At 38.8% G+C, this 21,724-nt stretch overlaps 1 protein-coding gene and 1 long non-coding RNA gene across 2 annotated transcripts; one reads left to right on the forward strand and one right to left on the reverse strand.

Annotated features, from left to right (window-relative positions):
* The first annotated feature begins 874 nt into the window (after nucleotides 1-874).
* LOC125246929 lies at nucleotides 875-1,526 on the forward strand. The gene is made up of 2 exons (XR_007179991.1): nucleotides 875-968; nucleotides 999-1,526. It is a non-coding gene; the product is annotated as an uncharacterized LOC125246929 (long non-coding RNA).
* On the reverse strand, nucleotides 1,091-19,476 carry LOC125246923 (ubiquitin carboxyl-terminal hydrolase 12-B-like). The gene is made up of 12 exons (XM_048158062.1): nucleotides 19,182-19,476; nucleotides 17,317-17,383; nucleotides 16,754-16,847; nucleotides 16,567-16,682; nucleotides 16,394-16,461; nucleotides 9,753-9,866; nucleotides 8,904-8,990; nucleotides 8,329-8,445; nucleotides 2,549-2,680; nucleotides 2,383-2,423; nucleotides 2,235-2,281; nucleotides 1,091-1,847 (listed from the first exon to the last, which is right to left on the reverse strand). Exons 2-11 carry the CDS (start codon nucleotides 17,333-17,335, stop codon nucleotides 2,236-2,238), a joined length of 834 nt encoding a protein of 277 aa, XP_048014019.1. The 5' UTR covers nucleotides 17,336-17,383; nucleotides 19,182-19,476; the 3' UTR covers nucleotides 1,091-1,847; nucleotide 2,235.
* Nucleotides 19,477-21,724: the final 2,248 nt, after the last annotated feature.

Here is a 21,724-nt window from a genome sequence, read left to right on the forward strand (position 1 = left end):
ACCGCCGCTGTTCAAGCTAAGATCAGGCAAAAACTAAACAGTAAGGGAAAACAATTCCTCATAAATTTCTTTCCAAACAGACCAAGTAAGAACCTATATTGTTTGAACGAGGCGTCAGCGACTTATATGCCGCTGTTTATGTTGTGTAAATAGATGCTTGCTGAACCGGAGTCTGCATTTTCCTAAAAAATGAGAAACAGCTTGTTGAGAAGGGGACGCCATTTGTAGGGTTATTCCAAACGAAAGTGAACAACTGAATCTCTTCATGAAGGGCCCTTCCACAAGACCGTTAGCGAAGGGTACAGGGTGAATTTCAACCAAAAACCATTGCTGTAGATTCAGATACATTAAGTGAGCGCTGAGTCGTGCTTTTGACATGAATTCTTGCACACGTTAATTCATTATCCTGAACTGAAATAATCTGTGATAAAGAAACAGAACATGATCAAATATATTAACCCTCAATGACTGTCATGATGAACTCATGAATGACCAGCAGATGGAGCTGTTCTTCAAGAAAACACACAGATGATCACATGACTTCAGATTACACGAGTTCATTTATATGAAAGTGTTCCTCCAGATTGGTAATATGAATACATTTAATTTCATTAATTCATTTTATATGACCAGGTTCTGTCATTTACTATAATTCTCAGTATTCACACTGTGATCAGCAACATCAGGCCTATTCACTGAACTAAGTATGATTAAGTATGATTCATATTTTCTACGGGATTCCAAAGCTGCCAAAATAATGAATAAATATATATATATATAAAGAAATGTAAAAAATAAATAAATAAAACAAATTAGTATTAGAGAGGGGTGTAAACTGAGACAGGATGATTGACAGGTCAGTTTATGGTGACAGGATGATTGACAGGTCAGTTTATTATTTAGATTGATTGACAGGTCAGTTTTAGGATGATTGACAGGTCAGTTTATGGTGACAGGATGATTGACAGGTCAGTTTATGGTGACAGGATGATTGACAGGTCAGTTTACACTGTTCATGACGTTAAACAGTCTTGGAAACTCTGACTCTGGATTGATGAGAACATCAGTAAGAACTGCCCCTGATACTCAATTCACTTTTATTTATGTTTTATTTATTTATATATCCAGACAGTCCAGAGATCAAATCATGTCAGAGATCAAATCTAAATAAGGAATAATAAAGTAAAAATTACAGAGACAAAGAAATGACTGAGGAAAATAATAGTTTATAATAAAATACAGAGTATTGTGTGGAACAGATGAAGAGTGAAGATCTGAATATAGAGAAAGAGAGAACAGAAGAAGGAAGATGTTTGCAGAATGAAATGAAGGTAGAAGAGAAGAAGCAGAAGCAGGTCTTGCATTATCTCATGTCTGCAGAGATGGAAACAGACATATTTTGATACAAAGGTACATCAAGTTCAAAATGATCATCACTTCTGCAGTACATGGACAGGCGTCCGATATCTAACCACAAACGTGTCGACATAACCTGAACACTGAAACACTCGAACAACTGAATACAGTGAAATACATTATCTTAAAGATGAAAGAATAACCATAACATGAGTACAATAAAGAGTAAACACTTGAAAATATGATGAGGATTAATATATGGAGTAGAGTACATGAATATATGAAATCAAGAGATAATGTTGGATAAATCATAAGCCATAAATCATTAAATGATTAACATGAAAGATGAATAAATGCATGAATATGTTTCATGTTACAGACTGTTTTAAATCAACTTCACAGTAATAAAGAGGAAAATAACTGAATCAATGATGCAAACTTCATCAAATATGAGAATAATTCAGATTCAGCTGAGTGTGGGGATCTCGACACTGAGGAAAAAATAACATGAGATGTGAGTAATTGTTTGTTGTTGTTGTTGTTGTTGTTGTTGTTGTCCATCAGAGTGGATCTAAACGGATCTATCCATCAGAGCAGATCCGAATGGATCTTCCTCACACAACAGGACTGCTACCTGTTAAGGCACTTCAAACTGATAAACACAGTTTCAATCTCCCCTTTTGCCAAGACACCTCAAACTGCACCACACAGCCCTAATCCCCCTTCTGGAGATATCTATGCAACGCAGTTCAAATTTCCCCTTTGGAAAGTGTCCTGACTGTAATCCAGAGATATCTTAACCATGCACCACAGCTCAAATTTCCCCATGGTTTGTCCCCTTATCCAAATTTATCCTAATGAAATACTGTGATACTCACTTTACTCTCTGCGTCTGTACACGAGTAGATAGGCAAATGAACTCCTGTGAAGAAACAGACACTTTAAGATCTGTTCTGAACTCACTAAAACAATAATATCTGTCATGAACAAAGAAGCTGCTGATCAGAAAATAACACTGATACCTGCAGTGTGGAGCTCTCGTTTATGAAGACGCTCTTCAGAGGACTCTAAGGGAAAAAAAAATAACATGAGATGTGAGTAATTATATAAAAACGACATGAAAGATTATATACACTGATTCTTCAGTGACACAAAGCCTGTGCATAACTTACACATATAAATATATAAATACCTCTGAGACACTGCAGTCATTAAATCGATACCAGATTTTATCTTCACATTTGATGTCTGCATTATAGTATCCACCATCATATGTGCCACAATGGTTTACTATGGCATAGAGTTCATATGTCTGAGAGGAAACCTGCAATATAACAGGAGGAACCCAGTCAATAATAATGCCACTGTTTAGCAGGTTTTATTGCTATGGTAACTTACGCTACATAGATAACCTGCTCCAGAGCAGGATTTATTCTGGGTTAGAGATCACAAACCCAAACTGGACATGTCAAGTGGCCTGTTTCTGATGCCATAAAGTCAGGATCACCAGCTGTGGCCTGTTGCATGAAGCTAGTTGAACAAACTCTGAGTTTCAGCGTAGGTTTAGAGTTGACAAATCCAGCGTAAGATAAAATGCTTTTCCGAACCAGCAGGTGGCAGTAGCTGAACAGCCAATCAGAAGACCCGACGGACCAAGGAGCTCCGACGCCGATTCCACATGTCTAATCAGCCGGAAAAAAGCCAGACGGGGATCAACTTCAGCCAATGGTGAGGAACACACTGAGAAAACGTAGTCGGCTGACAAACAAAAACTGCCCGGCGGCTGACCGTCAGCTTGATGTGTTCCTGCCTTTAAGCACGTGAACCTGAATGTGTGACACGTGCAGCTAACAGCCAATCACATGGAGAATTGCTTTGAGTTCTAGCCTTTGCCCTACATATATGTGAGCCTTACTAACTAGTGCTGCCACAGGTTAGCACCTGTTCTCATAATAGTAGGCTGTTTTGGCCTCTATTTAAGAATGTGGTGACTTTTGTACTCCCCGGTTAGGGTTTGTGTTTCACTGAGTGCATTCACCTGTTACCTTGGCAGAAATTTGATTCACTTCTCGTGAGAGAGCCGCGCAATTTACTTCTCTTCTGAAGATTAACCATCACTGCGTTCCATTCAGAAGGGCTGATCCTTATGCCCAAATCCCGTTAAAGGGTTTATCCTCTGGAGTGAGAGCTTTGAAGGGATGAAGGATGTAGGGCTCAAAAACACTCTTTGGAACGCACTTCTGTGTCATCTTAACAAGAAAATGAAAACAAGTGCCTTTGCCTCACATTTTGTTCGCTGGTCAACCCCCCCCCCCCCCCGCATTTTGTTTAACGTTAGTTTAGTTATTTATTTATCCTAAATATAATGTGTATTTGAAACATTTTAATGGACTGATAAAGGTAGCTGTAAAGTAAGTACAATGTCGTTTTGACCATAATAATGTACCAAATCTATTAATATTACAATATTACAGTAGTATAGAAAAATGGTATACATACACTTATAGGTAAAATCGAACTCCGAGCCTCCTGTACCCATTCTGTGACGTCAAACAACTTCCCTGTGCAAAGGATCATGGGGGCCCGAAGTGTCCATCGGTTTTACCCTTCAAAAACCTTCATTCCGAAGGACCCTTTGAAGTGGCCAGTTTTGAGCACTTCGGTTTGGACCGACCCTTCAATATGGCGGCCATGATTGTTGTCACTCCGAAGTAAACAGACTCATAACATTATGATTTCCAGTTCATTATATAATACAGTAAGAAGGATTGTAAATCCACTCCAGCAGTTACTGAAATCGGCTCTGTGCAACAGGCCACAGGAGTGCCCTTGATGGCCTCACTATCATGGACTCCATTTCCCATAATCCACTGCCCAGACTAATCAGCCATGATTACATTCAGCTGTTGCTCATTTGCTTGTTAGTGTCTGCCTATATAAACCTGGTTCATTCAGTCACTCTTTGTTAAGTCTTGCATGTCTAGTGTAACTACTGCATCTCTGAGCATTATTCTTGGTTCATGTCTCTTGGTTTTTGGATATATGGCCTGTATTTTCTTACTTGTTTGGGTTGCCAGCCTGGATATTGACCTGTTTCCTGTATTTTAGATTATGTGTCTGGATCGCCAGCTTTAAAACAGGTTAAGATTACATCTTTTGAGCTCTTTGTGAAACTATGTAAATTATAAGGCCTATTAGTTTGATTGACATGCATTTATTTAGTCAGATATTTTCTTTCAGTTGCCTTCTCAAAGTTTCACTGCAGCAGTGTTTACTCCTGCTTTGTAAAAACTTTTAATTTCATTATATTTTTCATAACGATCTCTTAATCTTCAGGAGAGAAGTGAATTTCATGGCTCTCTTGTGAGAAGTGAATCAAGCTGACGCTCTCCATCTTCCGTGTGTTTGTGTTTGCTGCACGTGTCACACCTTCAGGTGCATGCACTTCAGAGTTACTCACAGAAGAGAACGTTTATACCAAGCTTATATTTATATAACAAGCTTATTTATATGGATTTGTCAAATCCAAACCTACTCTGAAACTGAGTTTGTTATAGCTTCATGCAACAGGCCTGTGGTCATTATTAGTTTCCATGGTTTCTGATTAATCACACACCTGTTTCTGTGTATTTAAGATCTTTGTTCCTTTTGTTCTGTGTTCACTAGAAGGGGGACATAGTCACCCCAATGCCACCAGGGAGGCCGATCTGGTCTGACAAAGGACAAACCTAGTCTTTGGCCAACCCTGTCTGAATACAGAGTCTCAACAACGCATTCTTCAGAGAAGACCGCGAGTAAGAGCGACTGCAAAAAGAGCAGAAAGCAACTCAAACCCACGCGTATAGACGGTGATCCTGGAGAGCAGAACTCAGCTGAATGCTATTAACCCTCTTACTGAGGGGAGTATACTCTGCTCAATCCTAGGATCTACTCAGTGTCTGATTATTTGCACTGAGGAGGCTGTGCACTAAGAAAACCCTGATACAGGGGAGCACAAACCAGCCTGGGCTGACCCTCAGTGGAAGACTTCATAGAAGCCTTCAACCAATGATCAGCTTAGGAAGCTAAGCACAATTACAGAAACAACCCTAAAGGAGAGTACAAAGCTCAACCTAACAGACAGACCATACTGTAGGCACATCATCATGGAGGCCGGAAAGGGGTCTACAACATGACAAAATTCTGCAAAGAGAACTACATATCACACTAGTATACTTAGTCACATAGTGGGAATTCCAAGAGCCTGACAAGGCCGCACACCTGAACATCCAGCTTGCTGGGAGCAAGAACAAACCATATGACTTCAGTAACAGCAGATAAACTGTAAGTGCCCACATGACAGTCCATCCAACACAATCCAATGAACAGTGCACTTGGTAAAAGAACCTTTTACTCTTTAAAGCAAGAGGAGTACAACATACGCCATCATGAACTAAGGAAGGCCCAAAAACGGGCCTACAGTATAACCTCAGTCAGACATGTTGCATCAGCCTGTTTCAAGCTCCAGGAAGAACAAATAACCGAACTACAAGGAGGTTAATAAGTCACCTGGGGCCCTGGCCAGCCAGCAGCATACTCAGTAAAGCATCTCTAACTAACTCTCGGCAAGAGGAGTACACTTTAACATACACCAGCATGTTCTCAAAGGAGGCCTACCTGTCAACACACGGCGCTAGCTAGTGGTCACTAAAGTTCTAGGAGCAAAATAGAACCAAGTTATTTACGAGGTAGCTACTTAGCTCAACTAGAACTAAAGGAAAAACCATGCTCAAGGAAGCAAATGCTAGTGGCAATCACGACCCACCCATGGTGAAGAGTCACAGAATACCAACACAAAACTGTGCCAACACGTAGCCTGAAAGGAGGCCTAAATAGGGCCTACAACTCCAACCATACGTGGTGCCAGCTAGAGGTATAAGGGAGACCAACTCTAGACCCAACAAACAGTTGTGGGTAACTAGCTTAACATAACCTGAGCTAAGTCTACAAATTCCAACAGACAATGTACCAACTTATAAATACAGGATACAATGAAATGCTAACATGGTCTAAGGGAGGCCTACAACCTCAAACAGACACAAGCATAAACCTGTGGCAGCGTTAATGTACGTGAGCAAACTCATGACCATATCCCAACAGCACCTGAAAGCTGCAAACTAGAAGGAGGCTAAAGACAAAGGAGCCAATGACTTCTGCAGTTATATGCAATATAGCTGTGTGCAATGATCACATAGCGGGAGCTAACAGAGACCAAACTAAAAGTAAGACTCTCTACACTCAGCCTGAGTGTGCAATCCAACAGGTGATGCACTCAGTGAAACACAAACCCTAACCGGGGAGTACAAAAGTCACCACATTCTTAAATAGAGGCCAAAACAGCCTACTATTATGAGAACAGGTGCTAACCTGTGGCAGCACTAGTTAGTAAGGCTCACATATATGTAGGGCAAAGGCTAGAACTCAAAGCAAATGAATGCTTTGTAAATACATGCCATCCAAAGGGGATAAATGCTCTCACCAAACAGAACTTATAGATCTGTACTGAGCCCTAGAGGACGGAAGCTAAAAAACTAGCACTGTAACTCAAACTTGAATGTAAATTCCCTCAGGAGGAGGCCAGAACTAGGAAATATACAACCTAACAAGGGATAGTAATTACAGAGGGTGATTAAGACAATAAACACCTAACCTAGCTCTAGCCTAGACCGCTAAGCTGTGGCCTACTGGGCCACACACCTAGCAAAAGCCTGGGCTTCACTCTAAATCTTCTCAAATAAGAGGAGACAAAGCGAAGCTCAACAAGCCAACAGTGCAAGGCGGCCGATTAAGGCTCAAACCATACTAGAGAAACACTAGCTGAGAAGCTACTCTAAACACAGGTGGCTAAACAGCAGCCATTTTGTGGCCTGCATGTCATCATTCTAGCCAAAATAACTTCAGTTTTGCCCCAAACTCCCTAAACTTTTACTGGCTACATGGTAGTTTGCAAATGTCTCATCAATAGGGGGCATCAACACATACCCATGCTGGCTCAACTACTCAACATCAGGGAAATTCGCTCGCTGATGTAGATGGACATGAGCCGAGTATGGGTTCTTCCATGCCCTCTCGATCTCAAAGTGTAGATCGGGAAGGAATGGAAGGCTCACTGGAGTTACCAGGTTATGGTCAGAAAGAAACCGTTCGTTGAGCCGACCGCACACGGTCTCTTTCCTGGCGCGCTCCCAAAGCAGCTGCAGCCTGCCCAAAGCGCGATCCATAACCTCCAGTAACTCTGCATACGCTGGGCAGGGAGGCCTGGAGAAACTTAATTCTAAAAATTAGTGAACTTCACAGGTGTGCTGAAAAGACATACACGCATTAGACCTTCACCCAAGCTGTTGGATTCTGTTTTTAGGCCGATGGGGGGTTCATTACAAAATTAACTGATTATTCAACTGTAAGTACTAGTGTTTCTGTATTCTACGTTAGTTTGAGGCTGGATCTCTTACTGGTTTTCTACAGTCTTTGAAAGTGTGGAGAACTCTGTTTCAGTAAATCCTGTCACCTGACTGAACTTCAGCTTTGACTCCTGGTCTTCATTGATCATTCAGGTCTATTATGGGGTGTAACTGTAATTCCCGGCACTGCAGTGCAGGTGTGTTCAACTGTTCCTGGAGCCTCCAGCACTTCACAGTGAGGATGATTCCCTTACTGGACACGAGCAGCTTGAGTCATTGAGTTCTCTACTAACCCGCTCATGAGTGAACTCAGAAGGGTCAATAAGACATCCAACACATGCATCCAAAAATATATTGATACCTCAGTCAGTTCCTGGAGGATCACAGCCCTACTGAGTTTAGTTCCAACCCTGCTCCAGCACACAGACCCGTCATTTTCAAATGAGACCGAAGGACTTGATTAGCTGGATCATTGTGTTTCATTAAGCTGGAGCTAAACTTTGTAGGGCTGAGGCACAAATTATTTCAGTACCTTAATCTGAGGACGAATGATCACTTTCCAAACATTTTTTCTGTAGCCATATGAGACCTTCTCAAACCTGGACAACTGAATAATCAGTAGCTTTGGAAAGTTGATCATCTCACTTTCCTGTTGAGAAAATAATTGAGTTCATATTACACTGCAATAATTTAATATGAAAACAACAGCATGAATTAGTTGTGCTTTCTTTCTTCACAAAGTATTCATGAAGCAAATACAGCATTGAACAATTAGATGCAAATCAACAACAAATTATTACTAACTAGTTTAACACCCAAACAAAGTATATGTTACAACCACATGAGGATTCTGTGACCAATCAAAAGAGAAAAGAGTATTTGCATTATTATTAAATTAATGACCCAGTTTTTATAACTTTTCAGTATTTCAGCTTAAATGCTATTGTGTGTTTTCTTTTTATTTAAAGTATGGAAGAGTTTATGTACTGCAGTTTTACTGTTAACAGAGCCATTTTAAACTGATTTACTTAAATGTAAATCAATCCACACTATATTTCACAAATTATTTAATTGAAACAGATATTACCTGATAGAAAAGATACTTGCCTTTTTACAGCCTGTGCTGTTACAATGAAAACAATTCAACGGATACTCTCCACACATTTGATCAATATGTGCCTCTACAGCATCTTCCTAAATGGAAAGAAATATTTCAAAATAAATAAATAAATAAGATTGCACTGTTGCACTGATCATTTCGATTATTGTGACGTGCTTGTACATTAATACACATTTAAAATATAGACATATATTCAACAGAGTCCCACTGAAGCCATGTTTCAATGAGCAATGGAGCAAAGATCAATGTTGTTTAGATACATATGACATATTGAGTCTCATTCCTCATTTTTATGATTAATAATGAGTGTTTTGCATGGTAATGGATATGATAATATTGATATGTTTGGTTTCGGCAGAATAGATCCATTGCTGCTGCTGCTACAGAGCAAGTACGGGGCTTTCTATAGATCTGCTCCAGTAATTCATGTGTAGTTCATATTGGCAGCTGCAACTTCTACAGCAAATGCTGTGTTTGAAGGTTGAGCAGAGAGCTGATACAGCAGGAACCAATCAGCTGTGCTTAATGAAGCTTGATGAGCGCTATTTGGATAAGAAAAAGCTTTTGTTTGTTACTGGAAAGTGCTCAAATGAACTAAATTAAATGCTATTTTTATGTTTTTGAATTAAAGGTTCACTTTAACAAACATGTGACCAAATATTTATATTTAATGAATCTAAATGAATGAATAATGAATCTAAATGTCACTATTGGCTTCATCATAAGATTGATGAATCAGTATGAACACCGTAAACATTAAACATTAGTGAATCAGCCCTACTGAGAGAATTTAAACACTCTTAGAGAGTAATTCAGATGAGCAAAGATCTGCTTACCACATCCTGAGAGTCTTTAAAAGAGACTGTCAATGAGAGAAAAGCCTCCAAGCTTTCTTGCTTGTGTCCGCATAGCCTCCATGTTATTGTGGTCTTGATTGTGCCCTTAAAAATCTACAAAGGTGTCAAAGATTTAATTATGACCACAGATATATGCATGCTTTAATCATTCTTTAATCATGTTAAAATAATCACAATAATTAAAATAATCATCACATTAAACTGCTCATAAACCTTAATTGTGTCACATGACAACAAGTGGTTGAGGGGTGGTAATTCAATATAAAATATATTTCTTTTAAATAAAGCAGTGCCCTAATTGATACTCAATTTAACAAAGCATCAGACCCCAAAGGGCAAATGTGGCAACAGAAGCAGGAGACATGAGCTGAATTTGAGCTGAATTATGACAGTCTTGTAGAGCTGCTTTACAGCAGAATCTCCAGTTTCCATCATTGATTCTGATATTTTCCTGATTATTACAGTGAAGCTGCTTTGACACAATCTGTACTGTATGAAGCGCTACAGAAATAAAAGTGACTTGACCTGATATAAGAACTTGAAGACCCACAAATAGTATATGACTTCAGAATACATTAAATGTCTCAATAAGCAGTTTAAAATAATGGTTTCCAAACTCATGGCAGGGTCTCACTGGCAGATGAGGACTCATTATCCTTCATTACTTCCAGCTTTACGCAAGAAGTTCCTAATTTTGTTTCAGAAGTCTCCTAAAACAGGTTTACATGCATCAAAGCTCAAAAACACTTTCATTTTCTCATTATATACATTGCACATCACCACATTTTTCAATGATTCTTAAATGACGCATCCAAAGATTCATGGTGCGTTCCAAACGGGATATATCGCCCTCCGAAGGGCACTTCGGAGTGAAAACAATCATGGCCGCCATATTGAAGGGTCGTTCCAAACCGAAGTGCTCAAAACTGGCCACTTCAAAGGGCCCTTCGGAATGAAGGACTTCGAAGGGTACAACTGAAGAAACACCTCGGGCCCCCATGATCCTTTGCACAAGGAAGATGTTTGGCGTCAGGAGGCTCAGAGTTCGATTTTACCTATAAATGTATGTATAGTATTTTTCTATACTACTGTAATATTTATACGAGTTAGATTTGGTACATTATTATGGTCAAAACGACATTGTACTTCAACAAAAATACTTTACAGCTCCCTTATCAGTCCATTCAGATGATTAAAATACATAGATGGTGCGATAAACCTAGAATAAATAAATAAATAAATGAGTGAATAAATAAATAAACTAACGTTAAACAAAGGGCGCAGCTTGCACAATCTACTCCTCCTTGATTGTCTCGTTAAGATGACGCTGAAGTGCATTCCAAAAGAAGAGTTTTTTTGACCCCTAAACCCTTCATCCCTTCGAAGCTCTCACTCCGGAAGGTAAACCCTCTGAAGGGATTAGGGCATAGGGATGAGCCCTTCCGAATGGAACGCAGGGTCTGTCTCTCTAAACCCCTCTTTCCAAGTGCCTGCTCTGCTCTGATTGGTCAGATGGTCCAGTCTGTTGTGATTGATCTACTGCTTACAGTGTGTCTGAAACACAGCGCCCATTACCACAACTGAACTTCAGTTCTGGAGGCTTCCTAGAGCTCAATGATTGGACACACTGTAAAGACAGTAACAGTGGTGTTGTTTGTACCATATCAATCCAAGTGTGAGTCCGATGATAAAAACACTGGAAGAACAGGTTGTGATTCTGAGGAGCAAATAATGGTCCAAATAAATGGTGACATCAGAAAGGATGCTAGGTGATGAGCTAGAAATTTCAACTTAGTTCAAACCCATAGTGGTCCTTCAAGCCAGATGAGACAGCTTCAACCCCTTAGACTCCAGTGAGTCCAGTAGCTGGATTATCCCGTGTAAGCGTAGATTTAAGAATAGCATTATGTGATGCTGTATTATGGTTTTTAAATAGTTTTAATAAACCATGCATCCTTAGAAAACTGTCTAAGAATGTGGTTCATGGATGCTCCTCTTCTGGTATTGACAGCCCAACCGATATCTTTACCATGGTTCAAAACGCAATGCATAGCACAATAAAATGATTGAAATTATAATATGACATAAATTTCATTAGTATCAAATCAGGCAGATGTGTCGATGGTGGTCAAACTATTAATGCAGCGTTAAATGTATAAATAAGCCTTAAATAGCCAAAACTTTCAGGTTTGTGAACATAGGCTAGCCTAACTGAAAGAAATGCACGGGATGCATCCATCTAGGGCTTTTTTTCTTTTTCGCTTCTCATCGCCAGACATCAGTTGCATTTTCGCGGGAATAGTTGTCACAAGTCTTCAGCCAGCAGCAAACTCGAGGTGAGGTGAGGTGGGGCGTGGCGCGCGTGCGTGCGTGCGTGCAGGCATGAATGGCGTGTCGCGGAGTGAGGGCATCTGAACTCGACAAAGCCGACCTTTTTTTTTTATTTGTTTTATTCAGTAAATATATTTGTTTGACAGGGAAGCTGTGCGCAAACAGGAATATATATTCATTTATTAAAAAAAAAAAAAAAAAAAAAAAGCACCCCAGAAAAAAGGGCACTTTCTCTCGAGGGAGAAAAAGGGCAGGTGCTCAAGCCCCTTTTTTGTCTATGTATGCACGTGCCTGCTGGCATGGAATGTTTTGGGCCCCTACCAAATTAACACTTTGAGATCTGAGGTATCGCCGGCGATACCACCGCGGTTTTTTTCTTACCAGTGTGAAAGAGACTCAAAATACTCCGTCAATGTTGCACATACAATTAAGAGTTATACACCATTTTAATTTGTTGAATATCTTCTTTTATTTGTGTACACTCAGAGTAAAAACAAAATGTTGTGCTTTTTGCAAAATAAAGAAAACTAACATGATGCATGATCTCTCGTCTCCCTCTGAACGAAGTCCAATCTGATAGTTCTCAGAAAATGAACTGTAACTTAGTGAATACTAATCACAAAAAAATTAGACTTATGTCTAAAAAAACGATGAAATGTCAGGTTTTAAATCGTGTAAGTCAAATCGAAAACAAACATTCTGTGTTTATGTAATCTGTATGAAAAGAGAGCCATGTCAGAAGTCCTTGATTCAGCTCATTATCCGCTAATGCGGCCACACCCACGGAGCCAGCGCTATTCAGACGCAAATTCTGAGACAATACATGCATACATCGTCTCAATCGTGTATTTATTGTCTTGAAAAGTGTTTTGAATAGCCATAGTTAGCGATCTCTGGCCTCTGTTAGTTCGGTTAGTTCCTGCCTATTCTTCTTTAGCAGGCATTTGTGGACTAAAGGTGCACAGAGCGCCCTCCGGCTGCAAGTATGAATTGAAAACACAGTATCCAGCACTCATAGTAATGACAATAAATCCTGAATAAATATTACTCCTCTGTATAGAAAATTGACATAAACATACGAGAATCCATCAATATTTCTCCAAATGTGCATGCTTTTAAGCTAAAAGCCTATATGAAATGCCATAGAGGTAACATAATTGTTCAGACACTTTGCATCACAGAAATACATTATATTTTAAAGAATATAATAGAATACCATTATTTTAAATTGTAATAATATTTCACAGTATTTCTGTTTTTTCTGTATGTTTGATTTACACCATAATGAGCTTGAGACATGATCACAGAGGGGTTTTTTTCACAGCCTACCTGACTGAAAGAGCTCATTATTTATGCAGCTCATTAGAGCTCTTTATGTCTTCTCAGGTGAGAATCATCCATTATTCATGATTATTCACGCCTCCACGCATACTGTGTTTCTTGACCAAAGATGTTTTAGAAAATTTAAATCTCTCTATTGTTTTATATGAAGGAGTAGGAAGGATAATTTTTACATAATTTTGAAGCAAAAACTCTAGTCTACAATCTCCAATACCCAGAAGTCTTGTGAACACAGATTTAATATATATTTTTTGGCTTATTTCAGTGACTTAAGTTTTTTGTTTTTTCAATAACCACGCATAAACGTTATTCCTTCAAAAACACAAACATGTACATACATGTTCCTCACATATTATGGTAGCCTAGTTTGTGCTGAATACAGTGTAATGACACTTTTCCCATTAATATGTTTATGAACAACTGAAAAAAGCACAAATGTCAGGGCATGTCAAAACTTCTCCAGGCCCCAAATCAGCCTCAGACTCCAGAGGGTTAAAATAGGACAACGTTGTGAAAAAAAAATTGCTCATGGCCGTTTCCATGCAAAACTTGCATAGTAAAGCATAGTAAAGCATAGTAAATCTGTTGTAATGAGAACATTTTGTTCAGTTTAGCCTCCATCACATTAGACTGCTCATAAACCTTTATTTATGTCACATGTCAGCAAATGATAGTCAAGGATCCATGTGAAGTAAGTTTGTGCAGGTAATGAAGAAGCAGAAGGCCTCAGTGAAAGAGATCAAAACTAAAATATAGCTGCAAGCAGTAATTATGGGGCCAAGCACAAAAGCAGCACAAGAAGCCAGCCTACATGGCTGGGAGCATCAGACCAACTGCAACAGTGAGCAATTAAAGACGTATTAAGATCATTTTAGGCAAAAGAGCTGAAAAATCACAAATACAGTCAATAATAAAGATTTACTGGTTCATCTCTTTCGACCAATAGGTGGCGCTGTGATTAAATCAATGAAGTATGGTCAGAGTGAGGTGACAATGACACTCGCAAAGTTTGGTGTCAATGTATAAAAGCATTGCAGAGATACAGCCTCAAGAGTCATTTTGGCATTAAGCCTCTAATTTGTTGCTGTGGTAAATAAATATGGTTTCATCTATTAACATGAAATCCATAACATTTTACCAGCATGGTCTGACAATGATACGATTCGATTTTGGTAAAAATTGGACAAACGGTTTAAGAGTAGTTCAAAAAAGTATGTTTTTAAAGAAAATCAAAATGACTCACAGAAAGTTTGGCTGACTATGGCAAAATTGGCATCAATGTTCTCAGCATGACCCACGTAATTAGTTAAGATCAGTCTCATTACAATAGGCAAAATTTATTTAAAGCTATTAGCATTTTTCAAAAATTTCATTATACAATTTGACTATAAAGAGGCGCCATCTCAAAACCTATTGTGTGCCTTCAGAGCATGGTGATGATGATGCAAATCCAGAGTTTCGTAATGGTACATAAATGCATTCATATAATATAGCATTTTATATAATAATACTGTATTGTAGTTAATGGAAATTTCATGTTTTGTTCAATTATAGCGCCACCAAGAGGCACAATCCCACCATTTTTTTTTGTGTGTGTGTGCTCAGGGTGACCCCATGCATGTGTGTATCAAATTTGGTGCAAGTATCTCATTTCGTTTTGGAGTTTAGACATTTATATGTAAGAGATCATAAAAAATGACCCATGGACGACTTTGTTTTGATTTTTTTTTTGCCACTTCCTATCAAAATTTTGACATTTGGGCTGAAACTTGTGGTTAACCAGCTTAGGTTCCGTGTTTCCAATGCTGGTTTCGTCTCAATCGGACAAACGGTTTCAAACATATTCGCAATCGTTTTTAAGCGCTAAATCACCATGCCGCACAAACCGTAAGTCGAAACCTAGCATGTTTGGTATCGTTGGACTCGGATTCAGGAGTCTAAGGATGTGACTCCTGTGAAAATAAGTCAACCAGATCAAAAGTTATAAACATATGAGAAAAAGATTCTCCACTAGGTGGCGCTGGTCCGAAACTTCTCAGGCTCCTTCAGGGTATTGTGCTGATGACCCATACTGAGTTTCATAATGATACGCAATTGTGTTCGTAAAATACAGCATTTTAGCATAAAATTCAAAATGTCCAATATGGCCGATATGGGAAAATTGGATATCATTTTGAAATTTATGATTTTTGGACAAACCCATCAGAAGTTATAAGCAAAAAAAGCTATTTTTCATATCTCCGAACCGGTAGGTGGCACTGTGCCGAAACGCTGGAGGTTGCCTCAGGTCATGCTTGTGATGACATGTACCAAGTTTGGTCTGAATATGATAAAGCGTTGCAGAGATACAGCATAATATCTATTTTCGCAGGTGCTACGTAAAATTTGTTTGCATGTTTTTCGAAAACGGTTTGAGAAATCAACTTTAATTCTTTTGAATAACTTTCTTCGGCATGATCTGAAGATGATCTGGTTCAATTTTCATGAAAATCGGAGGAGTTCGAAAAAGTAGGTTTTTCAAAAAATTCAAAATGGTGGAAAAATTATCAAATTTTAATTTGTCTCTAACCTTTACAGTTCAAAAGTTATTAACATAAACATGAGTGCAAATTTGGACAGCTGGTGGCGCTAGAGGGATTGAGTTAGAGACTCCAAATTTGCTATGGACACAGTTCAGACTGTCCTTTAACTGTGTGCCAAATTTCACAACTTTCCTGCATACGGTTCTATGGGTTGCCATAGACTTCCAGAGAGAAGCAGAATAATTAAAAAGAATGCCAACGATTACAACAGATGCCTACACACCTTCGGGGCTTGGCCCCTAATAAAAGTCAACTCTCTGAACTTTCTCTGGAGAAACACTTCCAGAGCTGAACTGCTGTGAGATGATTGATGCTCCTCATGAAAGAGACAAAAGATGACAGAATAATCCAGAAGAAACTAGTTACCTCAGAGGATCCAGGAGTCTTTTTAAGGATCAAATGCAGAAGTTCTGCTGCATCTTGTTCTTTATGAACTTGGGTTTGATGGAGAGAAGCACATAATCAAACACTGATACTGAATAACTTTTATCAACAGGAATATTGACTGAATGCTGGAAACATCAATAAAAGAGACCAACCGTCTGTAATGCCGAGGCTCTCTGTGATCCCAGCTGCTGAAACTGCATTTTTCTGTGTCTCCAATTCATTGAACAATTTCTTCAGCTCTTTAATGAAGTCATCATCAGATGAAACACTACAGAAGACATTGAGTGTTTATTGATCAGCAGTTGTTTCCACTGCAGGAAGTGAAAGACGTTTCTTTACCTCTCGACATGTTCCCTGAACTCCTTCGTCATGAAGAGCGTCTGAAGAACTGCATTCAAGCAGCAGGAGCCTTGATTCTCCAGCCCACAGTGTCCTTAAGTAAGAAACACATTATTAACACTGACTGACGTCAATCCAGCTGACCAGAGAAACTTCAGAAACACATCCAGCAGATCTTACAGCATACAGAGCCATTGAGTGTCCATCGAGATCAGAAACAAATGTTGACTAGCTTAAAAATGAGTAGATCTGGACACAAGTCAATCAATATTCATCAGCTTTAACAGCAATGAGATGAAATGTGAGAAGTCATCTATCATTGTGTTAATAATGTCCATCTTCAGAAAACAACCCAAATATAAATGTTTGAATGAAGATCAAACCAGAAAACAAAGCAGATCATTGTGACAAACACAGACAGTAACGTGAGCATCAGAGCTTTACTGTAGCAGGAGCTTCACATCTCCTCATGGATTCAGAGACGGAGAAAGAGTTTTCAGATCATGATTCACAAGCTTTATGGAAGGAGGATTTTCAGATCAGATGAAGGTTTTATTTCTTACCGCTTATCTGGGTGTTCATTGAGAGACTCTGGAAATGATCCTCTCTGGGTTTCTGTGTCTTCAGGCTCTGAAATATGTTTTAGAGGAACTTGATCAAACCCAAAGACTGTTTCTGACTAAAAGACAGTGTCAGTAATGACTACTGAACATCTGTACATCTTCTGTCCTCCTCTCTGACAAGACAATTTGACGTTTGTCATTAAAGTCACACTGCAGGACTGTGTGCCAAATCTTCTGACACTGCCAGAATTTCATCCCAACGGTCATTAATCGGCTGTCGGTGAACATGTCAAACTAGCGATCAAAGACTACAGTTTTTAGCCTAGGATTACAGGAATCGTTTAGGATTCTCAAAATTTGTCTTAGACAAATGTGCACCCGGCTTACGATTTTTAGTTCATTATTGTCATGTATGTTGTTCTTTGTCCATTCTCATTTGTTTAGTTGGTTGATATTCCATGTTTATTTTTTATTTTTTTACTCACTCATGTCAGCTCAGAGAGTCTACTGTTGTGAGAACAATTTGTTGTCTGTGCTGTGGATATTTCAGAAAAAAGCTTGCTTCTCTTCACATATATTCAGTTTAACAGCTGTGTAACTGAACTGCTCACATTTTTATTGACGCTTAAATTGTGTTGTAAATTCTGAATTGGTAAAACCGTCTGAATCCACTGGCATTGGTTTGGACTGCTCTCTCACTGAATCACCTGATGATCCTCCTGTGTCTCTCAGATGAAATCCTGCAGGCGCTCGTGTATTCTCTGTCCGTACAATAAATGCTCCTCCTTGAATGAGTGCGGATTTCTAGCATATTTAGCTGAACTTCTCAGGTAATATCTATGGTTTGAGGCGGCCAGATTCAGAATTTGAAATGGACTGAATAAAGCTCTCTCCAAACGTGACATGTGATTCCACACTGACTGACATATGCGCATGAATCACTATCACATGCTCACGCTCAGAGCAATATTGTTTTATAGTATTAAAATATTTCGAAGGACAAAAACATGCACTTTATCTATTGTCTTTTTGTAAGTTCAGCTGTCACTTTACTTTGGCGTGAGGCCTTATGTGCTCGCACACTTGACCCTTGCGACAGTTCTGTCGGACACAGTGATTAATATGATTAGCCTTTGGCTTGACTACATTATCAAACAGCTAATAATGAGATGCTAATGTTACAAAAACCATGTTCTGTTCTTCATCTGAGAGTCAGACAGCTTCTAACAATCAGTATCCTTACAAACGCTTTGAACACTCAGATCATCAGTGCAGAAAGGCATATAGTTCGTCATCACATCGTAATATACATCATAGACCCGCCATATTGCTAAATCTATACGATTTTTCATATCAACAGAAATATATTCCAGGATAACCTGGTTTCTCTCGAGGCTCTCCTGCTTCACAGCAGTCACAGTTAATGATATGCTAAAGCCTGCCGGTTACAAGGTAGTTTGTTTGTCATAAATATCAGTGGTTTCAAACCGCGGGTCTTTTTCACTGAAGTTTTAAATATAAAATACTCAGCAATGGTGTTGACTTATGAATTTGCACATTTGCACACTTAAAGCATTATAAAAACACCACATAGATATAAACAACATTAAAAATTTGATTTTCACCACAGAGCACTTTAAGTGCTGCGATCAACTAAAGTTTAAAAGTTTAATTCTCTGTTCAGTCTTGCTCAAAGTCAGACAGAAGCTGTACACTCAGGTTAGGCAAATGATGTTGAGTTATCAACTTTTAAAATACAAATTAATTTTTTTACATTTTACTAATTGATCCTGACAGATGTGTTTCTGTGAGGAATCTTTGATCCAATATATAAATAATTTTTTCATATTCATCTGTTCTCTTACCTGTTGTCCTCTTCAATGTTTCCTCGTCAGCTGATGTAGAACCAGAAATCTTGTGTTTGACGTCTATTTCTTTTAAAACATAGTAGGAAAATGAGAAGAACTACAAATCGTATTGCCGTCTGTAAAGCCACATCAAGATTATCGATTGTATCATTCAGTATATTCAAGAGTGAATATAGTGTGAATATTCAAGTGAGTGGGAAAATGTCATTTCTGTTATTTTCTCTCCTCAGTCTGTTTTTCCTTCACTTTCAGATCACTGAGTGTTTGTGTTTGACTCTACAGCACCTAACCACAAGATCCTCCTCCTCTGAGCTGAAACAGAGCCGAGCAGCCATGCAACACTTTCTGCTTCCTGTAGTGACGCGTGTGAACTTTATCACAGATGCAGTGACACAGATTTGAGTGACAGGTGCACTAACATCAAAGTCTAAACCAGGGGTTCTCAACTGATTAGAGCTGGAGATAAACTCTGCAGGAAAGAGGATCTTGAGGCCCAGAGCTGACAAACCCTGCTTTAGGATTCGCTGTTCTCCTCCTGAGCATCAGAAATGCATATATCTATTATAACAGAGACAGCTCCAACCGTCGCAGGGTCACAGAGGGATTACAGCATGTCTGTGGCTGCTTGTAGAGCATGGAAAACAAAAGTTTTATCCGAATTCAGAAATGATTTCCCGCTTTGGCGGAGGAGGCAACAGCTTTACTTGAATTCAAAACTTTTCAACTCGCAAGCAAAGGTTTCAGAGTCGCAAACTGCACAAAGAAAAACACAGTTTTACTCACACTGCAAAGAGTTTTACTATCAATAACTTTATTTTTGCAATTAAAACAGATTTTTAAGATAAAAGACCTTTTTATTTGCATAATTTTATTTTTATTTGCAATATAATTATTTTTGCTTTCAAACACAGTATGTTTGATTGAATAAAAAAGACACAAAGTATCTCCATAGACAACAGTCTGTTCCATGCAGTCGCAGCACAGAGCATGAGTCACGTGACGTGAGGCGAGAGGCGTGAGACGCCATGAAAGAGCGATCAAGCGAAAATCCTGGCAGCAGCAAGTCACAGCGCCACTTCCGGGTGAATCCCTAGATGGCAGATTTCCTTTGGCAGCTGTCACGGTCTTTCTCGCCGTTTCTGCTCTTTGCCCGGTAAAAACTAGACCGTTCTCAGTGGTGTTTTAAAATAATGAGGCAAAGTTCCCACAGGGGCCTGTACCATGAAGCCGGATTAGCTGGCTAGCCAGGTTTAAGATTAGTTTGCGCCAATCCTGGGTTTTAGGTACCATGAAAGTAATTTGACTTTTAGCGGTGTTCATCACCATGGTAACTTACGCTCCACGGCTAACCTGCTCCGGGGCAGGTTATGTTCTGAATAAGAGATCTCAAACTGAAATTGGACCAATCAGATGTGAGCAAAATGACACTGACACACCCAACACAATAAAGTCACTCCTCCAGTTTCTCTTCCTCCAAATTAAATGTCATTATGTAGTAAAAACACTACACTATTTAATGATGAAATTGTCTGGTTTTAATGATAATTACTTAGAATTATGTTATGGTTTATATATGATTTGTATAATCTATATTTTTATTAATCCATTACACACATGCAAGTTTAGTTTAACATTTGTTATTAAGCATTTAGTTTCAATGAATATTAATATATACAGATCATATGTAATATAAATAAGGTGTAAATATACTCTTTAAATATGACTACATGTAACCTTGTATATTTGAGTTTATATCGCTATATATTATCAACTATATAAACTAACTTCACAACTATCACTTGCACTGATAGAGAAAGATCATTTCTTTTATTTGTCCTCTTTCACAGACAAGTATTTTCCATTAGTGTAAATGCGTTTAAATTCTTCATTTTCAGCAAGAGAGTTTTGACTCTTGCGAGAAGTGAAACATTGTATCTCTCTGTTGTAAGGCATGTGATTGGCTGTTCACCACTGATGTCACGGATTCATGTGCACGCGCTCCACAAACTCAGGATCAAAGCCTGAGTTGACAGAGAAAGTTGATGATCAGCATCATGGTACCAACAAAGCCGGATTGGAGTGGTTTGGTTTTGTCTACTCGAAACTAATCCTACAACCCTGAGTTTGTTCAACTACCATCATGGTACAGGCCCCTGGTGTATTATTATTATTATTATTATAAAGTTTTTATGTATCAGCTGCCAGAGTTCATGCCAGGTACCATGAAGTTTGTCGCCGTTTCAGCTGTAAACGACACTGTTTTTTATTTAAATAAAAGATTTGAGGATGCATGTTATCCGCTGGTTTCACAGACTTGAGCTTAAGCTAGTCACAGACTAAAATGCACATTTGAGCTGTTTTAACTGAAAGCATCTTGTACTGACATATCTTAAAATATGTGCCATTGTTTTGTCTCAAGATGATCACCAGTGATGTGTTTTTCTAGGGTAGTTTATAAAAGCTATTTAAATGCCCTAATTGAACTAAGGACTAATCCTGGCTTAATCTAAGCCCCGTCTGTGACACCGGCCTATACCAGC

Source organism: Megalobrama amblycephala, linkage group LG15 (genome assembly GCF_018812025.1).
Source record: "Megalobrama amblycephala isolate DHTTF-2021 linkage group LG15, ASM1881202v1, whole genome shotgun sequence".
Taxonomy (NCBI): Eukaryota; Metazoa; Chordata; class Actinopteri; order Cypriniformes; family Xenocyprididae; genus Megalobrama; species Megalobrama amblycephala.